The 20496-nt window shown below is 39.1% G+C and overlaps 1 protein-coding gene across 3 annotated transcripts in view; it reads left to right on the plus strand.

Moving 5' to 3' along the window:
• The first annotated feature begins 471 nt into the window (after positions 1-471).
• Cp (ceruloplasmin) overlaps positions 472-20496 on the plus strand; it is a 58476-nt gene continuing 38451 nt past the window's right edge. For 2 of the 3 annotated variants that reach the window (NM_001270961.1, NM_012532.2), the window contains 9 exon segments: positions 472-650; positions 7647-7894; positions 9626-9835; positions 10581-10754; positions 12411-12665; positions 13533-13704; positions 16852-16991; positions 17954-18106; positions 19177-19373. In NM_001270961.1, the coding sequence (NP_001257890.1) occupies positions 505-650; positions 7647-7894; positions 9626-9835; positions 10581-10754; positions 12411-12665; positions 13533-13704; positions 16852-16991; positions 17954-18106; positions 19177-19373 (1695 nt within the window). In that variant the 5' untranslated portion in view covers positions 472-504. 3 annotated transcript variants of the gene reach the window in all.

Here is a 20496-nt window from a genome sequence, read left to right on the forward strand (position 1 = left end):
ACTTTTACAATGTGAAAAATATGTTTCCTATCTTTAAATGACAAGTAAGTTTTTGTTAGTTTTCTAAAATAGTTAGCAACGACATGTTTTGGTTCATTTTATCTTGGCTTTTTAAAAACTGGCTCTGAGGGAGGTGCTGTAGTGCCTGGGATTGCTAGAAGAACAAAGAGAGCATTTAGAGATGTCCTGTGCCCTCCTGGAATTCACAGGGTGAATGGGAGAAAATGCAGAGTTTGTGTGCTGCGCATGTCCAACACAAACTGATGGCATTCTTTTGTAGTTAGAGAACCCTGGCCGGCCACGGGGGACTGTTTTTGTTTTGCTTTTTTTCCCCTTCGTGGTTTACCAGAACCAATCTGAGCTGGAAAACGCTATTTGCTTTAATGAAATTATTTACTCTTGTGCAACATTAAATTGTGTCAATCAAGCAAATAAAGCCTTGTTTATAAAATTGCTTGCTTCTGGTTTCACTTTATTGCATCGCGGGCTCCAAGAGGAAGAAACATGAAGTTTTTGCTGCTTAGTGCACTTTTATTTTTGCATAGTTCCTTAGCTTGGACAAGAGAAAAGCATTATTACATCGGAATTACTGAAGCAGTTTGGGACTATGCTTCTGGCAGTGAAGAAAAGGAACTTATTTCAGTTGACACGTAAGTCTTTATTCTTTGTTGTTTATGGGCCAAATTTATAAGTTATAAGAAAACAAAGCCAACAAAAGAAGTAATTTAAACATAGAAAATGCAAACTGTTGACTTGAAAGTCAATACTCTCATTGGTTTCCTTTGTGTTATTCCTTAGCAATAATATTTGCTATTGTGAAGTTGTCCTATTTCTTCTCTCATCTGAGAGAGCAGTGTTGGATTCTTGTTCTCTCCTATTGTTATGGTTACTCACTCCTTTATCTCCCAAATGTGTTCTGCCTCCGGATGCAGTTCTTTAAAGAATTACTACATGAAATGGTATCATATCATTCCTTGTTCCTAATGGTGAAAGTACGGTATTTTTCATCCTTCAAAATATCAAATGTAGAAATAAAATACTTCTTAAAGAAATATGAGTCTGCCTAATACTTTTTGTGTGATTCAGGATGGTGAATGGGTGATGCTAATCTCTTGCAGCTTCTGAGTCCTTATCTATAAAATGAGACAGCCCAGTTATAAAACACAGGGTTGTTTTAAAACATCAGACAAAGCTCTTAGCTCAGTGCTCCCCTCATAACATGTGTAAGAAGTGTTATGTTCTTATTATGAGGTCCTGATAAAATATCATGTAACTTTGTGTTTTAGTTGCTTTATATGAAGCAGTATTCTTTCTACAGGAGACTAGTAGAACCTCCTTGAAGTTTCTCTAAGCTAAGGCTATCACTACTAATGGGATCTAAACATTTACCAACAAATGGAAACTTGACATTCAAAGCAAACATTTACTATATTAGCAAATGTATGAGAATGACAAGAGAACTCAAATGAGTGAAATGAGCAGCAGCTACTAAGACTGTCTCTTAAAAGACAGCTCTATTTTTGAGCCAAATTATGTGACCACTGAATCATTGATGGGTATGCACTATTTTGTTGAATTTTATAGATGCTTAAATTTTTTAGGGTAAGAAAAATGCAGTGCTAATAATAACATATGGTTGTTACTTTATTAACCTAGTAATAATAAGAAAAAGTTTTGAATTGATAACTGATTACAAAGACAGGTAGAACTTGTGATTTTTAAAACTTGGTTTTGAGGTTGTATTCTCTTCCCAAGAGTTGGTCTCATTTTTTTACAGTTTCTTTGGAGAAGCCTAATTATGTGTGGTTCATTGTTTAAGTACAATATGAATTACCTATATTGTGTATTTCCAAGGAAAGAGGTCAGACACTGTACCAAAAAAAAAAAAAAAAAAAAGTACTGGATTGAGTATGTACCTCAATGGTACTCATTGCTCCACCCACCCCTGCCATTATATAGAATTTTAAAAAAAAAGTCAAGTCAGTCCATTGAGTATAAACTGCAATGTACTGGCCATGTTCCAAGGTGGTAAATGCTATGCATGAGGAAGTAGAAGAATGAAGAGGGTTGGTAAGAACTCCAGGGAGAGATTTCTTTGTTTTAAATCTTCTAATGGCATGGAGGATAAGCTTGCTTACCCTATTATTATTAGTAGTAGAGACACTCAAAGGTATACAGAAGGAAAACATTCAGTTTTTCAGTTGCATTCAGCTTTCTTTTTAATCATTGCTCTACAGTCACCGATGACTTCACCAGCATCTTAGAATCTGTAAGTCTTCGCTCCCCGTCTATATAAACAATAACTACATCTTCAATAACTTTGCCCATCTTATGCTAAACTTTCCCCGAGGAGTGTGGTAACAACTTTTTTCTACGTTCTTTGTTCTATCAGCACATGATGCATGGTGAAACGGCACCAGAAGTGAGTAGTTCTCTTCCTTGTGTTATGGACAAGCAAAGCAGAAATAAACAACTTGAAGAATACATTCGGAAAGAGCCAACTTAAGTGTCAGGTAGAGGACTAGGTTGAAGAATACATTTGATTAATTAAAGTGGAAATTTTCTAGATAGATGTCAGCAGTTTGTTATAGGTTAGGTCCATGTCTCACTTCACTGTTTACTGCCAAGTACATTCAACCTGGGCTCCACAAGCCACATATGGCTATCACAGAACAGCTATAGAAAGTGGCAATTCATATTGCATTGCCAAGTATTGGATACTTCTTTTTTTCTTGGGTTTGCTTATGTAGGTACCCAGGTTGCTAGACCTGGTTCAATTGAATGGCTTCCCAATTAGTTATTTTAACAGTTCCTCAAAAATAATTTCGCAAGTATTAAAAGGGTGTGTGGTGATTTCAGGTCCCAAAGAAACCCAGAAGGAATGGCTAATGTGGTGCCTATTAACATACCAGAGTATACAGCTGGTATCCAGGCTCTCTCAGTATCTATGATTCCTTTCTGCTCTTTTTATCCCATCCCCCCTACCTTAAATCTCTCCAACCAAGGCACTTAATTTCCCATTCTTCAGCTTCTTTTTCCTATATAACCCTGTCTTTTCATCCATGTTTCCTGGTTCTCTTGGACCTCGCTTGGTTAGCTCTTGGTCTCTTTGTCCTCTTGTCTCTCTTCTCTTCCTCTCTCACTTTCCTCCCCTCTCTTCTCTCAGTCAGGACTCTTACAGATGCTTCTGGATGTTCTCTCCCTCATATCTACAATAAAACATTTCTCCTCAACAGTACTTATGAGCAGTCCTGTCCTCAACTTCATTCGGTTGAGTCAAACCTGAAGTCCATGAGATTCTGCCTCAATTTTTTTTCCTTTTCAAATCTTCTAAAGAAGTATAAATTTTTCATTAACTTTATCGGGAAAAACCCACTTTCCCCACAATCCTGACAGTAAACACTGCCCCATCTCTGAGGCTGCTAAATAAAAATAACAAACAATGGTTTGTAAGAGACAAGCACCTAAACAACTTTAACATTTCATGCTTCCCATGCTCCATTTGCTACAACAAATTCCATTTCCCCAGCCTAAGAGGAAGGTCAATTAGCATTGCATCTCTGCTGTGCTTGCAGAGCAAAGCTATTTTTGATGTCTAACTCACTGAGGCTTGTGCTATGTGCCCGTTAGTTGAACTGCCTGTAGCTAGACATTTTCCTGTGATTTCTATATGTTAAAGGAAGTAGTTCTGAAATGGCCTGCTAAAATTTTCTGGCCTAAAACTCTAGACTCTGTGGGTAGGATGAGACATCCCTTACAGGGGTGGAAGAGATGAGTTGCTGTGGGGCTGAGCAAGCAGAGAGGCTTCCTGCTGCTGAAGAGAAATTAGAAACGTCTAAAATTAAGGAAGAGTCCATGTACTGTTGCTGGCTGAAGTTGTTAAAAGTTGAGAAGCATCTAGGCAGCCTCCTGAGAGACGTCCAGCAAACAGTCCTACAGACTAAAGGCACAGAATTGTATCTATCCCTGACTTGTTCAGGAGGCAGATTTTTCCACAAGTCTTCAGGGGAGTGATTAGTCTGCTACCCTGTTGATTCCAGTGTCACGACGCCCAAGGCACAGAGCACAGACATGAGCTGTCAGACTTATGACTCATCAGACTATGAAGTTATAAGTAGCTATTACTTCAGGCCGCTGTACAATGATTGATTTGTTATGGAGCAATGAACATGAAATGAAGCATTTCAACCAGTGAACTCAAAACTCTGCTTTAATCTGGAGACTTTAGTAGCCAAGGTAAGGTAAATAAAACCAAACCACATCAGTGAACTCTGAACTCACCAGCGGAATGGTACTATTAACTAATTATAGTGGCACTAAAGACAAATTATCTGCCATTAAAAACTCAGTTCTGATTCTGAGTCTACCAGAAATGACAGGAATCAGCGTGTTGTTGTTGTTATTTAGTTTCATTTTTGTTTTTGTTCTTTCCTTTAAAAGGGGGAAAGAGGTTAAAAGAGAAAATGTGGCTGCTGGGAAAGAACCCCATTTGCTGTAATGAGTAGAAAGGAGCAGGTTGCCATTGTCGTTGAGAAGGACTGAAAATAAATCTGAATAATTTGTTTGGTTCAAAAACCATCTATACTAGATTCTTGTGGCAAAACAGCTGACTGGCAAGGTTCCCATAAGTTTCCAGTAGGTGGCTGACCCTTTGTCCCCAAGCAATAAATGGCTTGCTGGTGTTCTTTTGAAAAACAGCACCATAAGCAAACAGACCTCCCCAGGTTAAATATTTCAGAATTTCCTAAGGAAAATTTCTCACAATGGCCAGGTCAAATTGAAAAACCAGTCTGGTGTGTGTGTGTGTGTGTGTGTGTGTGTGTGTGTGTGTGTGTGTGTGTGTGTGTGAGAGAGAGAGAGAGAGAGAGAGAGAGAGAGAGAAAGAGAGAAAGACAGAGAGAGAGACAGAGAGAGAGATTCCAAATGTATAAAATCTCTGAATACATTTGGCATCAGATCAATTCTTATTTTAAAGGTAATTTTCATACATATTTGATGCCCTCTAAAACTTTGACTAGAAAAAAAGATGACTCACAAAGCGAAGCACATTCCATTTTAAGAAATGAGTAATAAAACACTATGCAGTGGACGCATTTTGACAAGTGGACACCTGCTACAGTCTACATGATGGGATCCAGCCCTGGGTGCTATGGACTCACATTCAGGAAAACAGATGCATAAGGTGTTTCAATAAAGCCTTAAGGACTTGAAGGCTGCTTTAAAACCTGGATGGACCTGTGGAAAATGTGGATCAACAGGGCATGGCAGGTTGGGGATCTTTGCTACTGCTTCAGACTAGTGTCCTAGAAATGGTGTCAAACCCTGAAGACAATTTATTCTGAGATTTAGCCAAATGTGCCTGAGACTAAGCCATGATTCTTTTGGCTCACTGGGAAAGGAGGCATCAGCTTCTGCTGGCTGTGGCTGAATTTGTCCCTTATGACCTCCTCTCAACACAATAGACAGCCCGGATCTCTGGGGTCTTCAGTGCCGCACAGCCTAGACGCTGTCAAAGCACATGTTTAGTAAGATTTCTCCTGTCCACACTAATTCTGTGGGTTTGTGGCAGAGTTCACACCTATGTTCTGTCTGTTCTTTATCCATGGAGTTTCTGCACTCTCCAAGCCATCTCATTTTTTTTCCTTCTGCTTTTCCTTAATACAACAAAAGGCCTACAACTATAAGATAACACAAGCAGGACACACGGGGCAAGTGTTTTGGGCAGGATTTTGCCATTCCACAATTGATTTTTTTTTATTGCTTTATTCTTTCTACTCTTGGTGTGCCTATCACACCAGGATGGGTGTGAAGAAGCAGGAAACACCATCTCCATCATTTTTCAGTATGTAATTTTGTCTGTGAGAGTCCTGGTGTTTTTAGACAATCAGGGATGTTTGAAGTTCTCAGTATATGCTTGTCTCTTAGCCTATCGCCCTAGAAGTCCTTAGTCTATCTGGAGGAATGTGGCTCTGTTTCTACCAGTTCCTTGCTCCCTCTCTCCGAATTCAGCCATCAGAAACACTGACAAGTAGCAGTGCTTTCTGACCACAATTTCCAGGTTTCATTTGTATAACCATAAAATGAAGAGATCTGGCACCACCACGGTATCAGGTGAAAACAGAACTTTCCATACTCTTGTCTCATAGCATCAAGGAACCTCGCTTTCTCCGCACTGGCTGTCCATCCCCTTCAACCTTACAGGTTCTCACAAGTCCAGAGTAGACACCTGCACCAGAGCACACTAGCCTGTGTGTTAAAAAATGCAGGCACCAGTGTTTTACTCCCCTTTGTCCCCAGTCAGAATCAACAAACTGAGGGTAGGAATGTATTTGTATATCGTATAGTGCCTTAGTAGCTAACTCTTCAGGCTAATATTTAGACTACATGAGGCTAGAGTCCTAGACTTTTGACAAACATGTCTTCAACTTTTGTGACAATTTCGGAGCCCCTAACTAGCCCTGTTTTTGTCTTAAGACATGAAAAGAAAAATATATCTGACTCTTGCTGATTATCTCAACCCAGCAAACATGATAAACTTTACTTTTTAACCAGGTTATTCTACTCTGTGATGATTAACTAGAACATGGTAAAGTGTTGAAAACTAATGGTCTGTAATAAATAGCACAGACACAGATTCAAATGCAAGACCTTGGCTGTGGAGAATCTTACCAAGATCAGGATTTAGTTGAGTCCTTATGAATGGCTTCATGGCATTGTTCACTAACAGATCCCACTGAAAACTAACTTTATAAGTTCAGTTTAGGCACAAATATCAAATATGTCCTTTTCGTTTTCTCTTTCCTCCTTAGTGATTCTATTTATTATGTTGGTATATTTAAGTGAATTTTCAAATTATTAACTGGCATTAATCATAATATAAACATTCACTATTCTATGGTAGGGAAGGATTAAAAATCCAAATGGTAATTAAGATACAAAGGTAACTTTTAAACCCATGTGTATTACACAAATCAATTCTAGGACTCCTAGAGAAATGAAAACGATAGATTGGGGCTGAGGAGAAAGATCTGGGTTAATATTATTTGCTGTACAAGCATGAAGGCCTGAGTTCTGATACCTAGCACCCAGATAAGCAGGGCACAGCTGAGTACAGTGTAGCACTGGAGAAAGAGACACCCTGGCAGGTGGGGTTGGGGAGCTCACTGGTTAGCTAAAATGCATTACTCCATTGACTGCAGTGAGAGCTGTTGTCTCAAAAACTAAAGTGGAAAGTGATCTAGAAATATCCTAACAGACCTCTAGCCTCCACATCCACATTGACAGGTAAGTACATACACTTATGTGTACACACATGCACGTACATACACACAAATAACTAAATAATTTATAAGATAGAATTAATTTAGTTACACTCAGTTTTCTTTAGTTTTATTTTTGTACCATGGTGCTATGTTGTCTTCACAGGTGGTTCTCTACCATTATGCCTGATATGAAATACTTCATACAAGTAAATAATAAAGCTATTCAACAGCTTCTCCCTTTGTTTTTTTTTTGTTTGTTTTGTTTTGTTTTTTGGAGGGGTCTACACTACAAAGACTGAATGTGATGTGATCATTGATCCTCCTTAGTTCTTATGGTATCTCCAGAAATTATGGCTTCTGATGAAAATATGTTTTCGTTTTCAGGGAACAGTCCAATTTCTATCTTCGAAATGGTCCAGATCGTATTGGAAGAAAGTATAAGAAGGCCCTTTATTCTGAGTACACAGATGGCACCTTTACGAAGACTATAGACAAACCAGCCTGGCTAGGGCTTTTAGGCCCTGTCATCAAAGCTGAAGTTGGAGACAAAGTTTCTGTTCACGTAAAGAACTTTGCCTCTAGGCCCTACACTTTTCATGCTCATGGGGTAACTTACACCAAGGCGAACGAGGGTAAGTTCAGTGTATATTGTAATTGGAGTCTTCTCTTTTCAGTAGGAAAACCTTTTGACTTCTAGAATTGATATTTTTAGCTAGAACCTAAAACCATACCCTTGAACACCAATCTATTTTATAATGGGATTGGAACTCACCACAATAGTGCTGTGTTTCTTCCGCTTGTGTGACTTTGTAGTGGGAATGCCACACATGACTAAGTGGATTGCAAGCTGATAGTGAGAGCACAGCTGGATCACCAGTGCTTAGTTACTCACCTAACAGAGGAAGACTATGGGACTGTGAGGAGTAGATATTGTGTCTGACAACGTAGAAGTGGCATGAGGTCAGAGGGAAGAGGATTCAGAATGGAAGCTGTCTAATCTTTGGAATTCTTCCACTGATCATATCGTAGCTGCTTTCACCTTCTATTCTGACCTCTCATAAACTCCAACCCAGCTAAGGTGGCCCAAATAAATCTCATCCATCAACCACCCAAGTTGAGGATCTGTGTGCAATCACTGGAACTCACATGGTGAAAGGAGAGAATTGGTTCCCCCAAGGTGTCAGATTACCTTCACATGTGCACAGACAGACAGAGAGACATACATACATACATATAGACAGACACGCACACACACATAAGTACATGTAAAATCAATTTTGATTTTTAAAGTAATTTTTAAGAAGTGAGTGTTAGGTGTTGTGTGTCTTTTTCTTCTAAAGAAATGGGTCTACCTAAGTTTCGAGTGATAGACCAGGGAGTTTATCTAGGTTCGGTTGCAGGAGCATGGCAGTGCATAAGCAGTATCCTAGGGGAGGATGGGGCTGTCCTGGAACACCACTTCATGGAGCACCTCATGAGTCATCCCTCTGGACCCAATCTTGTGAGAGTCTCCTGTAAATAACCACAGCTGCTCTGATTGCAAAATTGCAATGGCCATACCATAAGCAAAGGACAGAGTTTCACATTGCATCATTTCTTTTCTGTTTTTCTGAGCCAAATGGTTCTACTAATAATACAACAACTGGCTACCATGCTTTTTCTGTTTTACAGCACCATGGTATACTAAAGAGTTCATTTTCAAAAGACCATAACAGGCTTGTAATCTTGTTAAAAGAAAAAAAAATTCTTATCTTTTAATGATACATTCTCAGATATTTTATAATTAAATATGGCTGAAATTTGCTTTAAAATCCTATCACATGGCTGAAGATAAATTTGAGTGGGTTATAGAGAAAAACAAGAATGGCCTTCAGTTCACTATTGTTGAAGCTGGGCAGACAGGTTCACGGGAAATCCACCAATACTTAGAGGAAGGTAGAAGTTTGAAAATTTCTAAAGTGTACATTTTTTGAGTTCTGTAGTTAAAACACACACACACACACACACACACACACACACACATCTGATATTATATAGGAAATTACAAATTATACATGAGGGTGGTTACTTTGTCTAATGTTTTTATACAATGATCCAAAGGCGAGAGCTTTCCCATAATTACGAAAGTCACAATCATCCTGAAATATCTGTCGTGTGTGACTCTGTCAATTACCAACTTAGTAATAATCATTTCTGTGATGCTTACAGTCTCCCTAGACATTAGCCTTACATTTCTTTTTTGTGATTCCAAATAGGACATCACTAAATGTCCAAAGGACACCACTAGATGTTGAGGACTGACTATTCCTTCAACTATGTTCAAATGTGCTCCTTTTCTAACCCCACTGCATGCTGCTTTCCAGGGGCCATCTACCCTGACAACACCACTGATTTTCAAAGAGCCGATGACAAACTGTTTCCTGGACAGCAGTATTTGTACGTGCTGCGTGCCAATGAGCCAAGTCCTGGCGAGGGAGACAGCAATTGTGTGACCAGGATTTACCACTCTCATGTGGATGCTCCAAAAGATATTGCATCAGGACTCATAGGACCGTTGATACTCTGTAAAAAAGGTATATCTTCTCACTGCTCGCAATGTGGGAGGCAGGCGCGTGGCAGTTTGCTCTCTTTTTCAGCTTCTTTCTTAAACTTTGTTAGTCTGTATGGCAGTTGAATGCGTAGATGTAAGGGTAGAAAATGACGGGAAATATAGGGGAGGCCCTGAGGACAGGAAAGATGGAACAGGCATTTTGGAAGGAAAATGACAATAGCGCTAAGATGCTTGAAACCAGTGCTGTGAAGGGCAGGTTTGTTGGGTGTAACTCCCAGCGATGGTGTGGTAGAGAGATACATGACTCTACTATGTATACATGAATACTCACGGCACTCCTGGAAAGGTCTGGAGTCCCTTGTATTGTTTTAGTAAGTATAACAGTACACCTATTTTTTGCCTCACGAAGATAACATAACTCGAGAGTTTGAAATGTAATGTTGACTGGATCAATAATTACCTGCAGCCTCTTCATGGGTTCGCTTGTGGCTATATGTGAGCGCCAGTAGATTTGGATACATTTGAATTGTAACCTTCTCGATAGCCAAAATACATTTAATGTTTTTGTCAGTGAGGGAGTGTATAGATACAGGAGCATGCTGTACATGGCATGTGAACTTCGCTGAGTTCTTCCACAAAGAGGCACACACTTGTGTACTAAAAACATAAATACTAATTTTTAAAAAAGAAGCTCAAATCTTCTAAAAATATAAGTTGAGTCACATGCTAAAATGTCAGATCTACCAAATTACAAATTTCTACTTCAGGTTCTCTGCATAAGGAAAAAGAGGAAAATATTGACCAAGAATTCGTACTGATGTTCTCTGTGGTGGATGAAAATCTCAGCTGGTATCTAGAAGATAACATCAAAACCTTCTGCTCTGAACCAGAGAAAGTCGATAAAGACAATGAAGACTTCCAGGAAAGCAACAGGATGTACTGTAAGATTACAAAAGACATGTTGCATTTCGTTTTAATAATTGTTAAGCTTATTCCCTCACATGAATACTTGTAGCCTGAGGCCCTGATATCAAAAGCATACTGGACATGGAATTTGATATGTGTCTCGGTTAGGGTTACTATTGCTATGATGAAACACCATGGTCAAAGGCAAGCTTGAGAAGACAGAGTTTATTTGGCTTACACTTGCATATCATAGCCCACTATGACCTAAGTCCATAGTCAGGACAGGAACTCAAACAGGGCAGAAACCTGGAGGCAGGAGCTGATTCAGAGGTCACAGAAGAGTGCATTGACTGGCTTACCTCTCTCATGGCTTGCTCAGTCTGCTTTCTTATGGAGTCTAGCCTCACTGGTCAAGGGTGGCACTGCCCACAGCAGGCTGGGTCCTCCTCACTAATCACTAAGAAAATGTCTTACAGCTGGCTCTTAAGGAGACATTTTCTTTTTTGTTTTTTTCCTGTCCCCGCCCCAAAAGAGACATTTTCTTAATTGAGACTCCCGCATCTCAAATGACTCTAGCTTATGCCAAGTGTCTCCTAAAAATGTCTTCTTGACAGCGCAAGGTTTTCTTTAATTCCCAGGGATAAAAACCAATGAAATTAGGTTATCTAGCCTTCAGAGCTTATGTGAAAAATTAAATACCTCAACAAGAATTAGATCCAAAAGTATACATGTTAATTTCGTTTAGCTTCTTTAAAATTATCTTCATTTAAAAACTGAGAAAACAAGAACTGTACTTCCAAATTAGAAGATGAGGTTATTTCCAACTTTCTATCTAAAAGTTTTTGTTTTGTTTTCATTGGCATGACTATCTCCTTTCTCTACACAGTCATCTTTTCCTTTGTTATCCTGCTAACAAAAATAGATGTTAAAAAAAATACCCAAATTTCTAGTCTGAATGGAGATGATCTGTTACCTCTGGCCCATCTGGTATATTAATGGCCCTTAACATTAATGCTCATCCCCATGAATTTTTTAGAACAGCCCAACTGAACAGTGACCCTCAGTTTCTTCCAAGGGTCTCATACCATAATACTTTTGAGCTTTCAGGGCTTTCTTGTTCTGGTCGTTTCTGCCCCTTCCTGAATTCCTTTTCTTTCTTCAAATCTCTTTGGATTTTGTCTTTCAATCTTAGAAACATTTTTACCTGTTTTCTGTTCTTACAAAAGAAATTCATATATGTGAAAAAAGTTGTAAGGAAAAAGAAAAAATTTAAGTCATCTGCCCTTTACCTACAAGCACAGTTAATAACTGATTATTAAAATAACATTTAGTACTTTACCTTTAAATGAGTGCTTTCTAGCTGTACATGGATGCATCCATATTTATATAATACATATATAAAACCAATATGCATAGTTTATAAACATTAGAGACCATATAATTTTATTTCTAATAGCACAGCTAATATTCATCTTCAGTATGGTATTGACAATGACCCTTAGCCTGAATTAAAGTCCAAAAATGAAAGAGTATGTTATTGATTGGCAAGTCTGGCTTGGATAGGGGAAGAAGGTAACTACTGGTGTGGCGGATATTTTCTATACTGAACTGCTTTTGTGTTTTGTAAAGGTAACTGTCACTAGTCTAAGCACTAATGTCTATGGGGCACAACCTCTAATCTTGACTTGCAGCTATAAATGGATATACATTTGGAAGCCTCCCAGGGCTCTCGATGTGTGCAGAAGACAGAGTGAAGTGGTACCTTTTTGGGATGGGGAATGAAGTTGACGTGCATTCAGCGCTCTTTCATGGTCAAGCCCTGACCAGCAAGAACTATCATACTGATATAATCAACCTGTTCCCTGCCACTCTAATTGATGTTTCTATGGTGGCCCAGAATCCTGGAGTCTGGATGCTCAGTTGCCAGAACCTGAACCATCTGAAAGGTAAGATGTCTTCACCTCCAGTGAGCTGCTGGTTGTTAAAAAGCTGTGTCTTAGTTAATCTACTAGTAGAAGGTAGAAGAGAAACAGAACCGATGAGCTAGTTAAGTAATCTGAACACTGAATTATTACCTTGGTTTTAGCTCCCTGTTCACATCATAATGAAATAAGAGTAGGTAAGCCTGAAATGTTTATAAAGTAATGAAATCTGGAAAAATATTCTTTTCTCGAATACAGCAATGGGGTCTGCCATGAAAATACAGCATCCTTTGTAGTTTCTCAATGTAGACTAGATTACTATCAAAACAGATTTATAGGTTATGTGGGAGAGTAGTTTGTTTCTTGACTTGTGTCAAGTAAAACCAACTTTTTTATTCATCTGTGATTTGTCTGTTCTTGGCCTTAGCTTGTAAATGTCATTTGTCTCCATGATGCAAGGTATAAAAACGCTTAGTTCTTAAAATCTCATAAATTTGTGAAATTTATCTCCAGAGAAAATTAGACTTTGAAAAATTTACCCCTTGAAAGATATTCCCTCAGAGACTATTGTTTTAAAATAGCCAAGCCCCCTCAAAAGAAAAGGCTGGTTTAGTTAATGGGTGTGTGACAAGGAAGGTTTAGAGTCTTAAGAGCAACCCCACAAAGTCTGAGATCTTCTTTTGAATACACACATGCTTCTTAATTCATAAATCATAAAAACATACATAAATATATAAAACAGACATACATCTGTTTTAAAAATAACTTTGCACCAGTAGCCTGTAGAGATGTTTACCATGCTTTGTTACCTGTGAGGATTGATTCAGTTTCTATGTGCCACCACATCAGCAATTTTCCCTACTCATCAGAGCCTCCCCTGGGCTCTTTCAGCTGGTTTGCAGGCCTTTTTCCAGGTTCGTGACTGCAACAAGCCCTCACCGGACGACGATATCCAAGACAGACATGTGAGACATTATTACATCGCTGCCGAGGAGACCATTTGGGACTATGCTCCGTCTGGGACAGACACCTTCACTGGAGAGAACTTAACCAGTCTGGGAAGGTAGCACCCCACAAAGACCATTTCCTTTATGACCAAGGATATTAAGTATTTACATAGGGCTTATTGGCCGTACATATATTTTCTTCAGAGAAATATCCATTTATGTCCTTTGTCCAGTTCTGACTTGGGTTGTTTCTGTTGGTATTTATTAGTTAGGAGCTCCTTATACAGCCTGAATATTATTCTTTCATCAGATACTCAACAGAGTATTTTCCCCTGTTGTGTAGCCCTTCTCTCTCTGTATGGTATCCTATGACGCACAGAAGTGACTCTGTGGGCTGTTGGGCTGGTTTTCATAAGATGACGCAATCTTTTTCAGTCTTTCTTTCCTATCTGCCACTTTCCATAAAGAAGAGAAGGTGCCATCTTAAAAGTCAACAGGCATCATGGAGACGACTCAGGTGCTCGCTGACGACCCATCCCCAGGACACACATGGTGGAAGGAAACAACTTACTTTTGAAAGTTGACCTCTGACCTTTACATATACGACATGGCATACATTGGTACCTATACACCAAATAAGTGTCAACAAGATTATGCCATATCTATGTCTATCTGTGTCACACTACTGCCTCACAGATCTGTGATCCATCTTTAAATTTTCTTTCTTAAAAAGTTTTTTTTTTAAGTTTATTCTGTATTCCCCAATGTTGCAGTGTTGGGCCTGTCTGTACCCAGGCCTGTGGCTCCTAAAGCACAGACTTAAGTCCCAGGTTCACTGACAACCACATATGACAACTCCCAAAGCTGCGTCTTTAACCTCCACAACTCTTACAAACCTCAGACTTGTATTTCGGTTTTTCTTAATGACACCTTTACTTGGCTGAGGCCTGTCCAACTTAGTGTGTCCTACCTGAATTCACTGTGTCCTGTTCACAGCAATTTCCTCTGCACTCAGTGAACACCATTGCCAAGGTCCAGAACCTACATACTGTCCTGACCAATGCCACCTACACCCCCCATCAGGTACTGAATCACCAGAGTCTATGTTTCTCTGGAAACTGTCTTCTTTCCTCCACCCTCTTCACCAACACGACCAAACTCAGTATCTTACATGGAAATTATAAAAACTGTCCTCTTACTGGTCTTCTTCATATAGTATTTGACTTCCTATTGTTTTCTCTAAGCAGCTACTGGAGCAGCTACTAAAATACTCATACTGAAGTCTTAAATCCTTCCTTATTGCCATGGAATGGAGTACCCAAACCTTAACCAGTCCCCTTGCCCACCTCTATCTCTCCAGGTCTCATTCCTTACTCCTCCACCCTATACTCTATGCTTGCTGAGTACACAGCTCTCTGCTTGCTGAGTACACAGCTCTCTGCTGTGGTTTCTGGGCCCATCTTCTTCAACTGTGGGCCGCCATATGGGACTGAGCAAATTAATCTGGGTATCACGAACATTTTATCAACAGTAAAAGTTTTCTGAATGCCCAACAACCAAAAATTAACTAAAAACATAATTTATCATGAATCCAAGGTGATTTCGACAGGGCTTTCCTCTGTTCGGCCACGCGGCTCCTCTGTAGCCTTGGACCTGCATGCACAGCATGCGCACTTTGCATTCTGCGTGCCACTCTGTGCTATCTCAGCTGCCTGAAACACCCCAGCTCAGATTCAAGGCTATGTGTGTTATGAATTACCAAGCTTTCTGCTCTTATACACACGATCTCATAGCTTCACCACTGCATGCATGTGCAAACTGGCATATCTTTTGTTACAGGGTTTGATTTTAAAAATTGCTGTTTGAGTTGCTGACTTGCACACACATACACACACACAGACACACAGACACACAGACACAGACACACATAAACACACACACATACACATAGATACACAGACACACAGACACAGACACATATAAACACACACACACACACACACACACACATACACACACACCATTGTTGAAAGAGTTTTTGTTTGGGATTAAAGCAGAAGTTCTAGTGGTTTCCAAAGACCCTGAATGTATTTGTCCCATTTGTACTATATACTTGCTATACTAACAATTATAAACCAAAATATTAATCTGTTCTAAAAAGTGTTTGAGATGCTATGTTCTGCAGTGTCACATATGCAGCCAACACTTAATTCTTTCCGTAAGGATAAATAAACACATCTATCTTATTAATATGAATTTTGCTTTCATTTTAAATAAATGGCACAATTATATGTATTTCAAAATTCATCTTAAAATAAATTTATAGTTTCTTATCCTATCACAGCAGTATTTAATTTCTAAACCCATTTTATATATCTCTGTACCTAGGCTAGGGTCCTATAAATTTTTCTCAGGCCAAAGAGAGCTTAGAGTGGGAAGACTTAAGGAGCCTTGCTGTGGAATGTGGTGTTCTCACCATATACTTATTCTTGCTCCTTTGAACCTCCCAGACTGTTACTTTTTTTTTGTGATCTTCTGGTAGATTCTCTCCATCACCCACACGTTCCTCAGATGACCCTCCTTTACCTCAGAGTCTTAGGACATCATTTCTAATGGTTTCTGTGAATGGTCTACCCTGCTTTTTTCAGGAGAAATGTTCTACAACACTCAACTTCTTCAGCTCATATAACCAGAGCTAAGGTCTCCTCTGATAGATGTGTGATCTATCTGGATGAGGAGTTCAGCTTACCTGTCACTATTTCACCAACACAGTCCAGAGGTCCTGGCAAAAAGCTGGTGTCAACCCATTTGTCAAACAAAAGAGATGAATAGGGTGACTCTATAAAAATCATATCCCCTTCTAAAATTGAATTTCTTTAGTTGGGAAAAAACTAGCAACTGCACTATCACTTGACTTCTAGCAAACAAACAGAGGCATTGAGCTGATGCTCAGACTCAATGAAGAACAGCGGCTACACAGTGGGGTGAAGTGTCTACTCTAGAACAGGGGTGATGTGGTCATGATGAAATGTGTCTTCACTTCACTTTAAAATGTAACTTCCTGCTTCATTTTCTACTCCTTCACCAAACCTCAAGAGTGGTTTAAGTCTGTGTGCCTCTTTGGTGAAATTAGTGTGGACCATAAGCCATGGCTGCCATGCAGCGCTAAGCACTAGCCCGACTCTTCTCTTCAGTTAGGATCAAAAAGGCACCTCTATTCTAACTCCACACCAGAATCAACCCCCCTTTTTTCCTTTTGGCAGTGATTCAAGGGTATTTTTTGAGCAAGGTGCTACAAGAATTGGTGGCTCTTATAAAAAATTGGTTTATCGTGAGTACACAGATGATTCCTTCACAAACCGGAAGCAAAGAGGCCCTGATGAGGAACATCTTGGAATCCTTGGTGAGTTCAAGCAGGACACACATGAGGGAAACACTTTCTTCTTGGCTAACCCAACCTCAGGAAGAACGAAAGTGTCCGGCCTTGCAGCATGATTCCTAGATAGAAGCTGGGGAGATCGGTACCATCCAACACAGCAGCTCACTCAAAATTATCAGTCATAAATTTTCACTATTTCATTATATCATGATGACTGCAAATGAGTACTTATCTCTCCAGAGAGATAAGGGCAATTGTTTGAGTTGGTTTAAAGAACTGACTTACCCAAATGTATACTTTCTCAGAAACCAAATGTAAGCTTACTAAATGACCCAGGCTGAATCTGTCCAAGAGGCTGCTCCCAGTTCCAAGTCCTCTCATAACTGGTAAACACAGTATAGACTCAAGAATCAGTCTTTCCCTTTATCTACTAGTTGGGTGACTTTATTTTCTTTGCCTGCTCTTTTCTGTAAAATTGAAAATAACAGTTATTTCCTTGTGAAACTATAGTAAGGGTTAGATGTTAGACATGAACACTTAGAAGAAAGGATAAGATGCCCTCAATAAATGTCTTTTTGGGTATTACATCAAGCATTTATGTACTATATAACTATATCTTTACTTAACAATTGGTAACATCAATTTTAGAGTTTTACATTCTAAAACATGGTTATTCGTCACACCCACCTTAAACTTACCACAACTGAGGTCAAAGGCCATGCAGCCCAGACCAGTAGGTTGAAGAAAGTGTAGATACTCCAGATGTTTTCGTAGGTGTGTAAACACTATAAATGAGTTTTTTTATGTGCAAATTTTACCTACTTCAAGAAAGACAATAACCAAAGTAATTTCCCTCAAGTTGGATAAAAGAAAAAAATCTTGACTTTTTTCAAATTTATTAGATTGTTGCAATAATGGACTTTTAAAAACACCAGCCTGTATGTCACGGGCCAAATAAAGACAACTAATACACTCTTTGTCCCTAGGTCCTGTCATTTGGGCAGAAGTAGGAGACATCATTAGAGTCACCTTTCATAACAAAGGACAATTTCCTCTCAGCATTCAGCCAATGGGGGTAAGATTCACCAAGGAAAATGAGGGAACATACTATGGCCCAGATGGCCGTTCCTCAAAGCAAGGTGAGTAGGGAATTCAGGGCCTGAGAAAGCTGAAGGGAGGATACCAAACAGTGCCTATATTACTTTTAGGAATAATCCAAACTGAAAATAAAACTCTTTTCTATCCTTTCTAATTAGTTTACAGAATTTTGTTATATCTTAATTGGATAACTAAATAAGAATTTAGCTAAGCTGTATCAATTATATATTTTTGAAATACTATTAGATGAATATTTTTTTAAGGTCCTGCAATGTTAAGGTTACAGGCTTAATTTAGGATATTTAAACTATAACCAAGGTTATAACCAAAACTACTAGTAATCCATAATCTCATATATATGTGTGTGTGTGTGTGTGTGTGTGTGTGTGTGTGTGTGTGTGTGTGTGTGAATCCTTCTGTTTTCATCTGTGTATATATAGCATACTTTAAATATGGTTGAGTTTGTAGTGTATAAATATACTGGCATTACAGTTTTGTGATGTTTGCTCTCTTACCGTTATAAGCATTTATTAATATGACTTCAGTGATATAAAATATCGACCAATGAATATATATTCAACTATCTTTATTGAGTCTTAGCAATGAAATCTCCTAATTTTGCTGCCAATTGCAACATGACTATATAGGCTGGCTACTGAAGCTTTGTGGCTTCAGTTTTAGGTGAAAATTTAGAGAATTTGCTAAGGATCACAGATTAAGTTCATTTCAGTTCTGCTATTGCTTTCTGTTTAGTTTGGTCTAGAGAAAACGAACGGATTACCCCCTATTGCCAGGTACGGTTGCACCTGACAGACGGATAGAGGTGATGGTATTTACTGTCAACATTAGTTCTGCTTGAAAGAAAATAGAGATATTTCATATCTGAACACAAAGAGGGAGATCAATCCTAGGCAGACATCTGGGGCTTCCTGAATTTATCACACCAGTCTGTCAAATGTGACAGGGTAGCTCAAGGGGGAATTCTAATTGGGACCGAGGAACTTAGAGGTGTATTATTAGACCTAACCAGTCTGTGGCTCAGTAGTCACTTTTGAAAGCTCATATGTAACCTTTCTATTGTGACCATTCTTATATCCTCATCCTCGAGCAGCCTCCCATGTGGCTCCCAAAGAAACCTTTACGTATGAATGGACTGTCCCCAAAGAAATGGGACCCACTTATGCAGATCCTGTGTGCCTATCTAAGATGTATTATTCTGGAGTTGACCTCACCAAAGATATATTTACTGGGCTTATTGGGCCAATGAAAATATGCAAGAAAGGCAGCTTACTTGCAGATGGGAGACAGGTAAGCCCAGACAGGGGAAAGGGAAAATGACACCTAATTTGTTTTAAATTATACTATAAGAATAAGTGGCTTTAAGGCACCAAAGATTTTCATATTATTTTAAACTTTTTCTCTGATTTATAATATTTGTATTATGGTTGGTCACAGTGATATATACACTAAGTATTATGCATTTAATTTCTCATAGAAATATCTCTAGTGGATTAGAAATTGCATTATATATGGAATGCATACTGTTTTGTGATAAAAATTAGCAATAAAAAATAACCTCTTGAGTCACCACCACAATCCCATCATTTTTTAAACCTATAAAATAAGTATTTTATGATGTATCTCTGAAGATAAGGGAACCTGTCATGTGATTCGTATACCCAAAGTCTCAGCATTTGGGAAGTCAAAAGAGACAAATAAAGAGCTCAGGACTATCCCCAGCTACCTAGAGCATGAAGATTATGGGCTACATGAGAACCTATGTCAAACAAACAAACAAAACAAAATTATATAGATATGGTCTTCGAAACTGGGCCTGGAGACAAATACCCTGTAGCCTTAGTGCTTGAAACAAAAGCACTACATTTAGCCAGGAACAGCAGCACTCACCTTTTTTTTTTTTTTTATAAAATTATTTATTTATTTATTTTTTTATTAACTTGAGTATTTCTTATATACATTTCGAGTGTTATTCCCTTTCCCGGTATCCGGGCAAACATCCCCCTCCCCCCTCCCCTTCCTTATGGGTGTTCCCCTCCCAACCCTCCCCTCATTGCCGCCCTCCCCCCATAGTCTAGTTCACTGGGGGTTCAGTCTTAGCAGGACCCAGGGCTTCCCCTTCCACTGGTGCTCTTACTAGGATATTCATTGCTACCTATAAGGTCAGAGTCCAGGGTCAGTCCATGTATAGTCTTTAGGTAGTGGCTTAGTCCCTGGAAGCTCTGGTTGCTTGGTATTGTTGTACATATGGGGTCTCGAGCCCCTTCAAGCTCTTCCAGTTCTTTCTCTGATTCCTTCAACGGGGGTCCTATTCTCAGTTCAGTGGTTTGCTGCTGGCATTCGCCTCTGTATTTGCTGTATTCTGGCTGTGTCTCTCAGGAGCGATCTACATCCGGCTCCTGTCGGTCTGCAC

Source organism: Rattus norvegicus, chromosome 2, assembly GCF_021556685.1.
Source record: "Rattus norvegicus strain SHRSP/BbbUtx chromosome 2, alternate assembly SHRSP_T2T, whole genome shotgun sequence".
NCBI classification, from domain to species: Eukaryota; Metazoa; Chordata; class Mammalia; order Rodentia; family Muridae; genus Rattus; species Rattus norvegicus.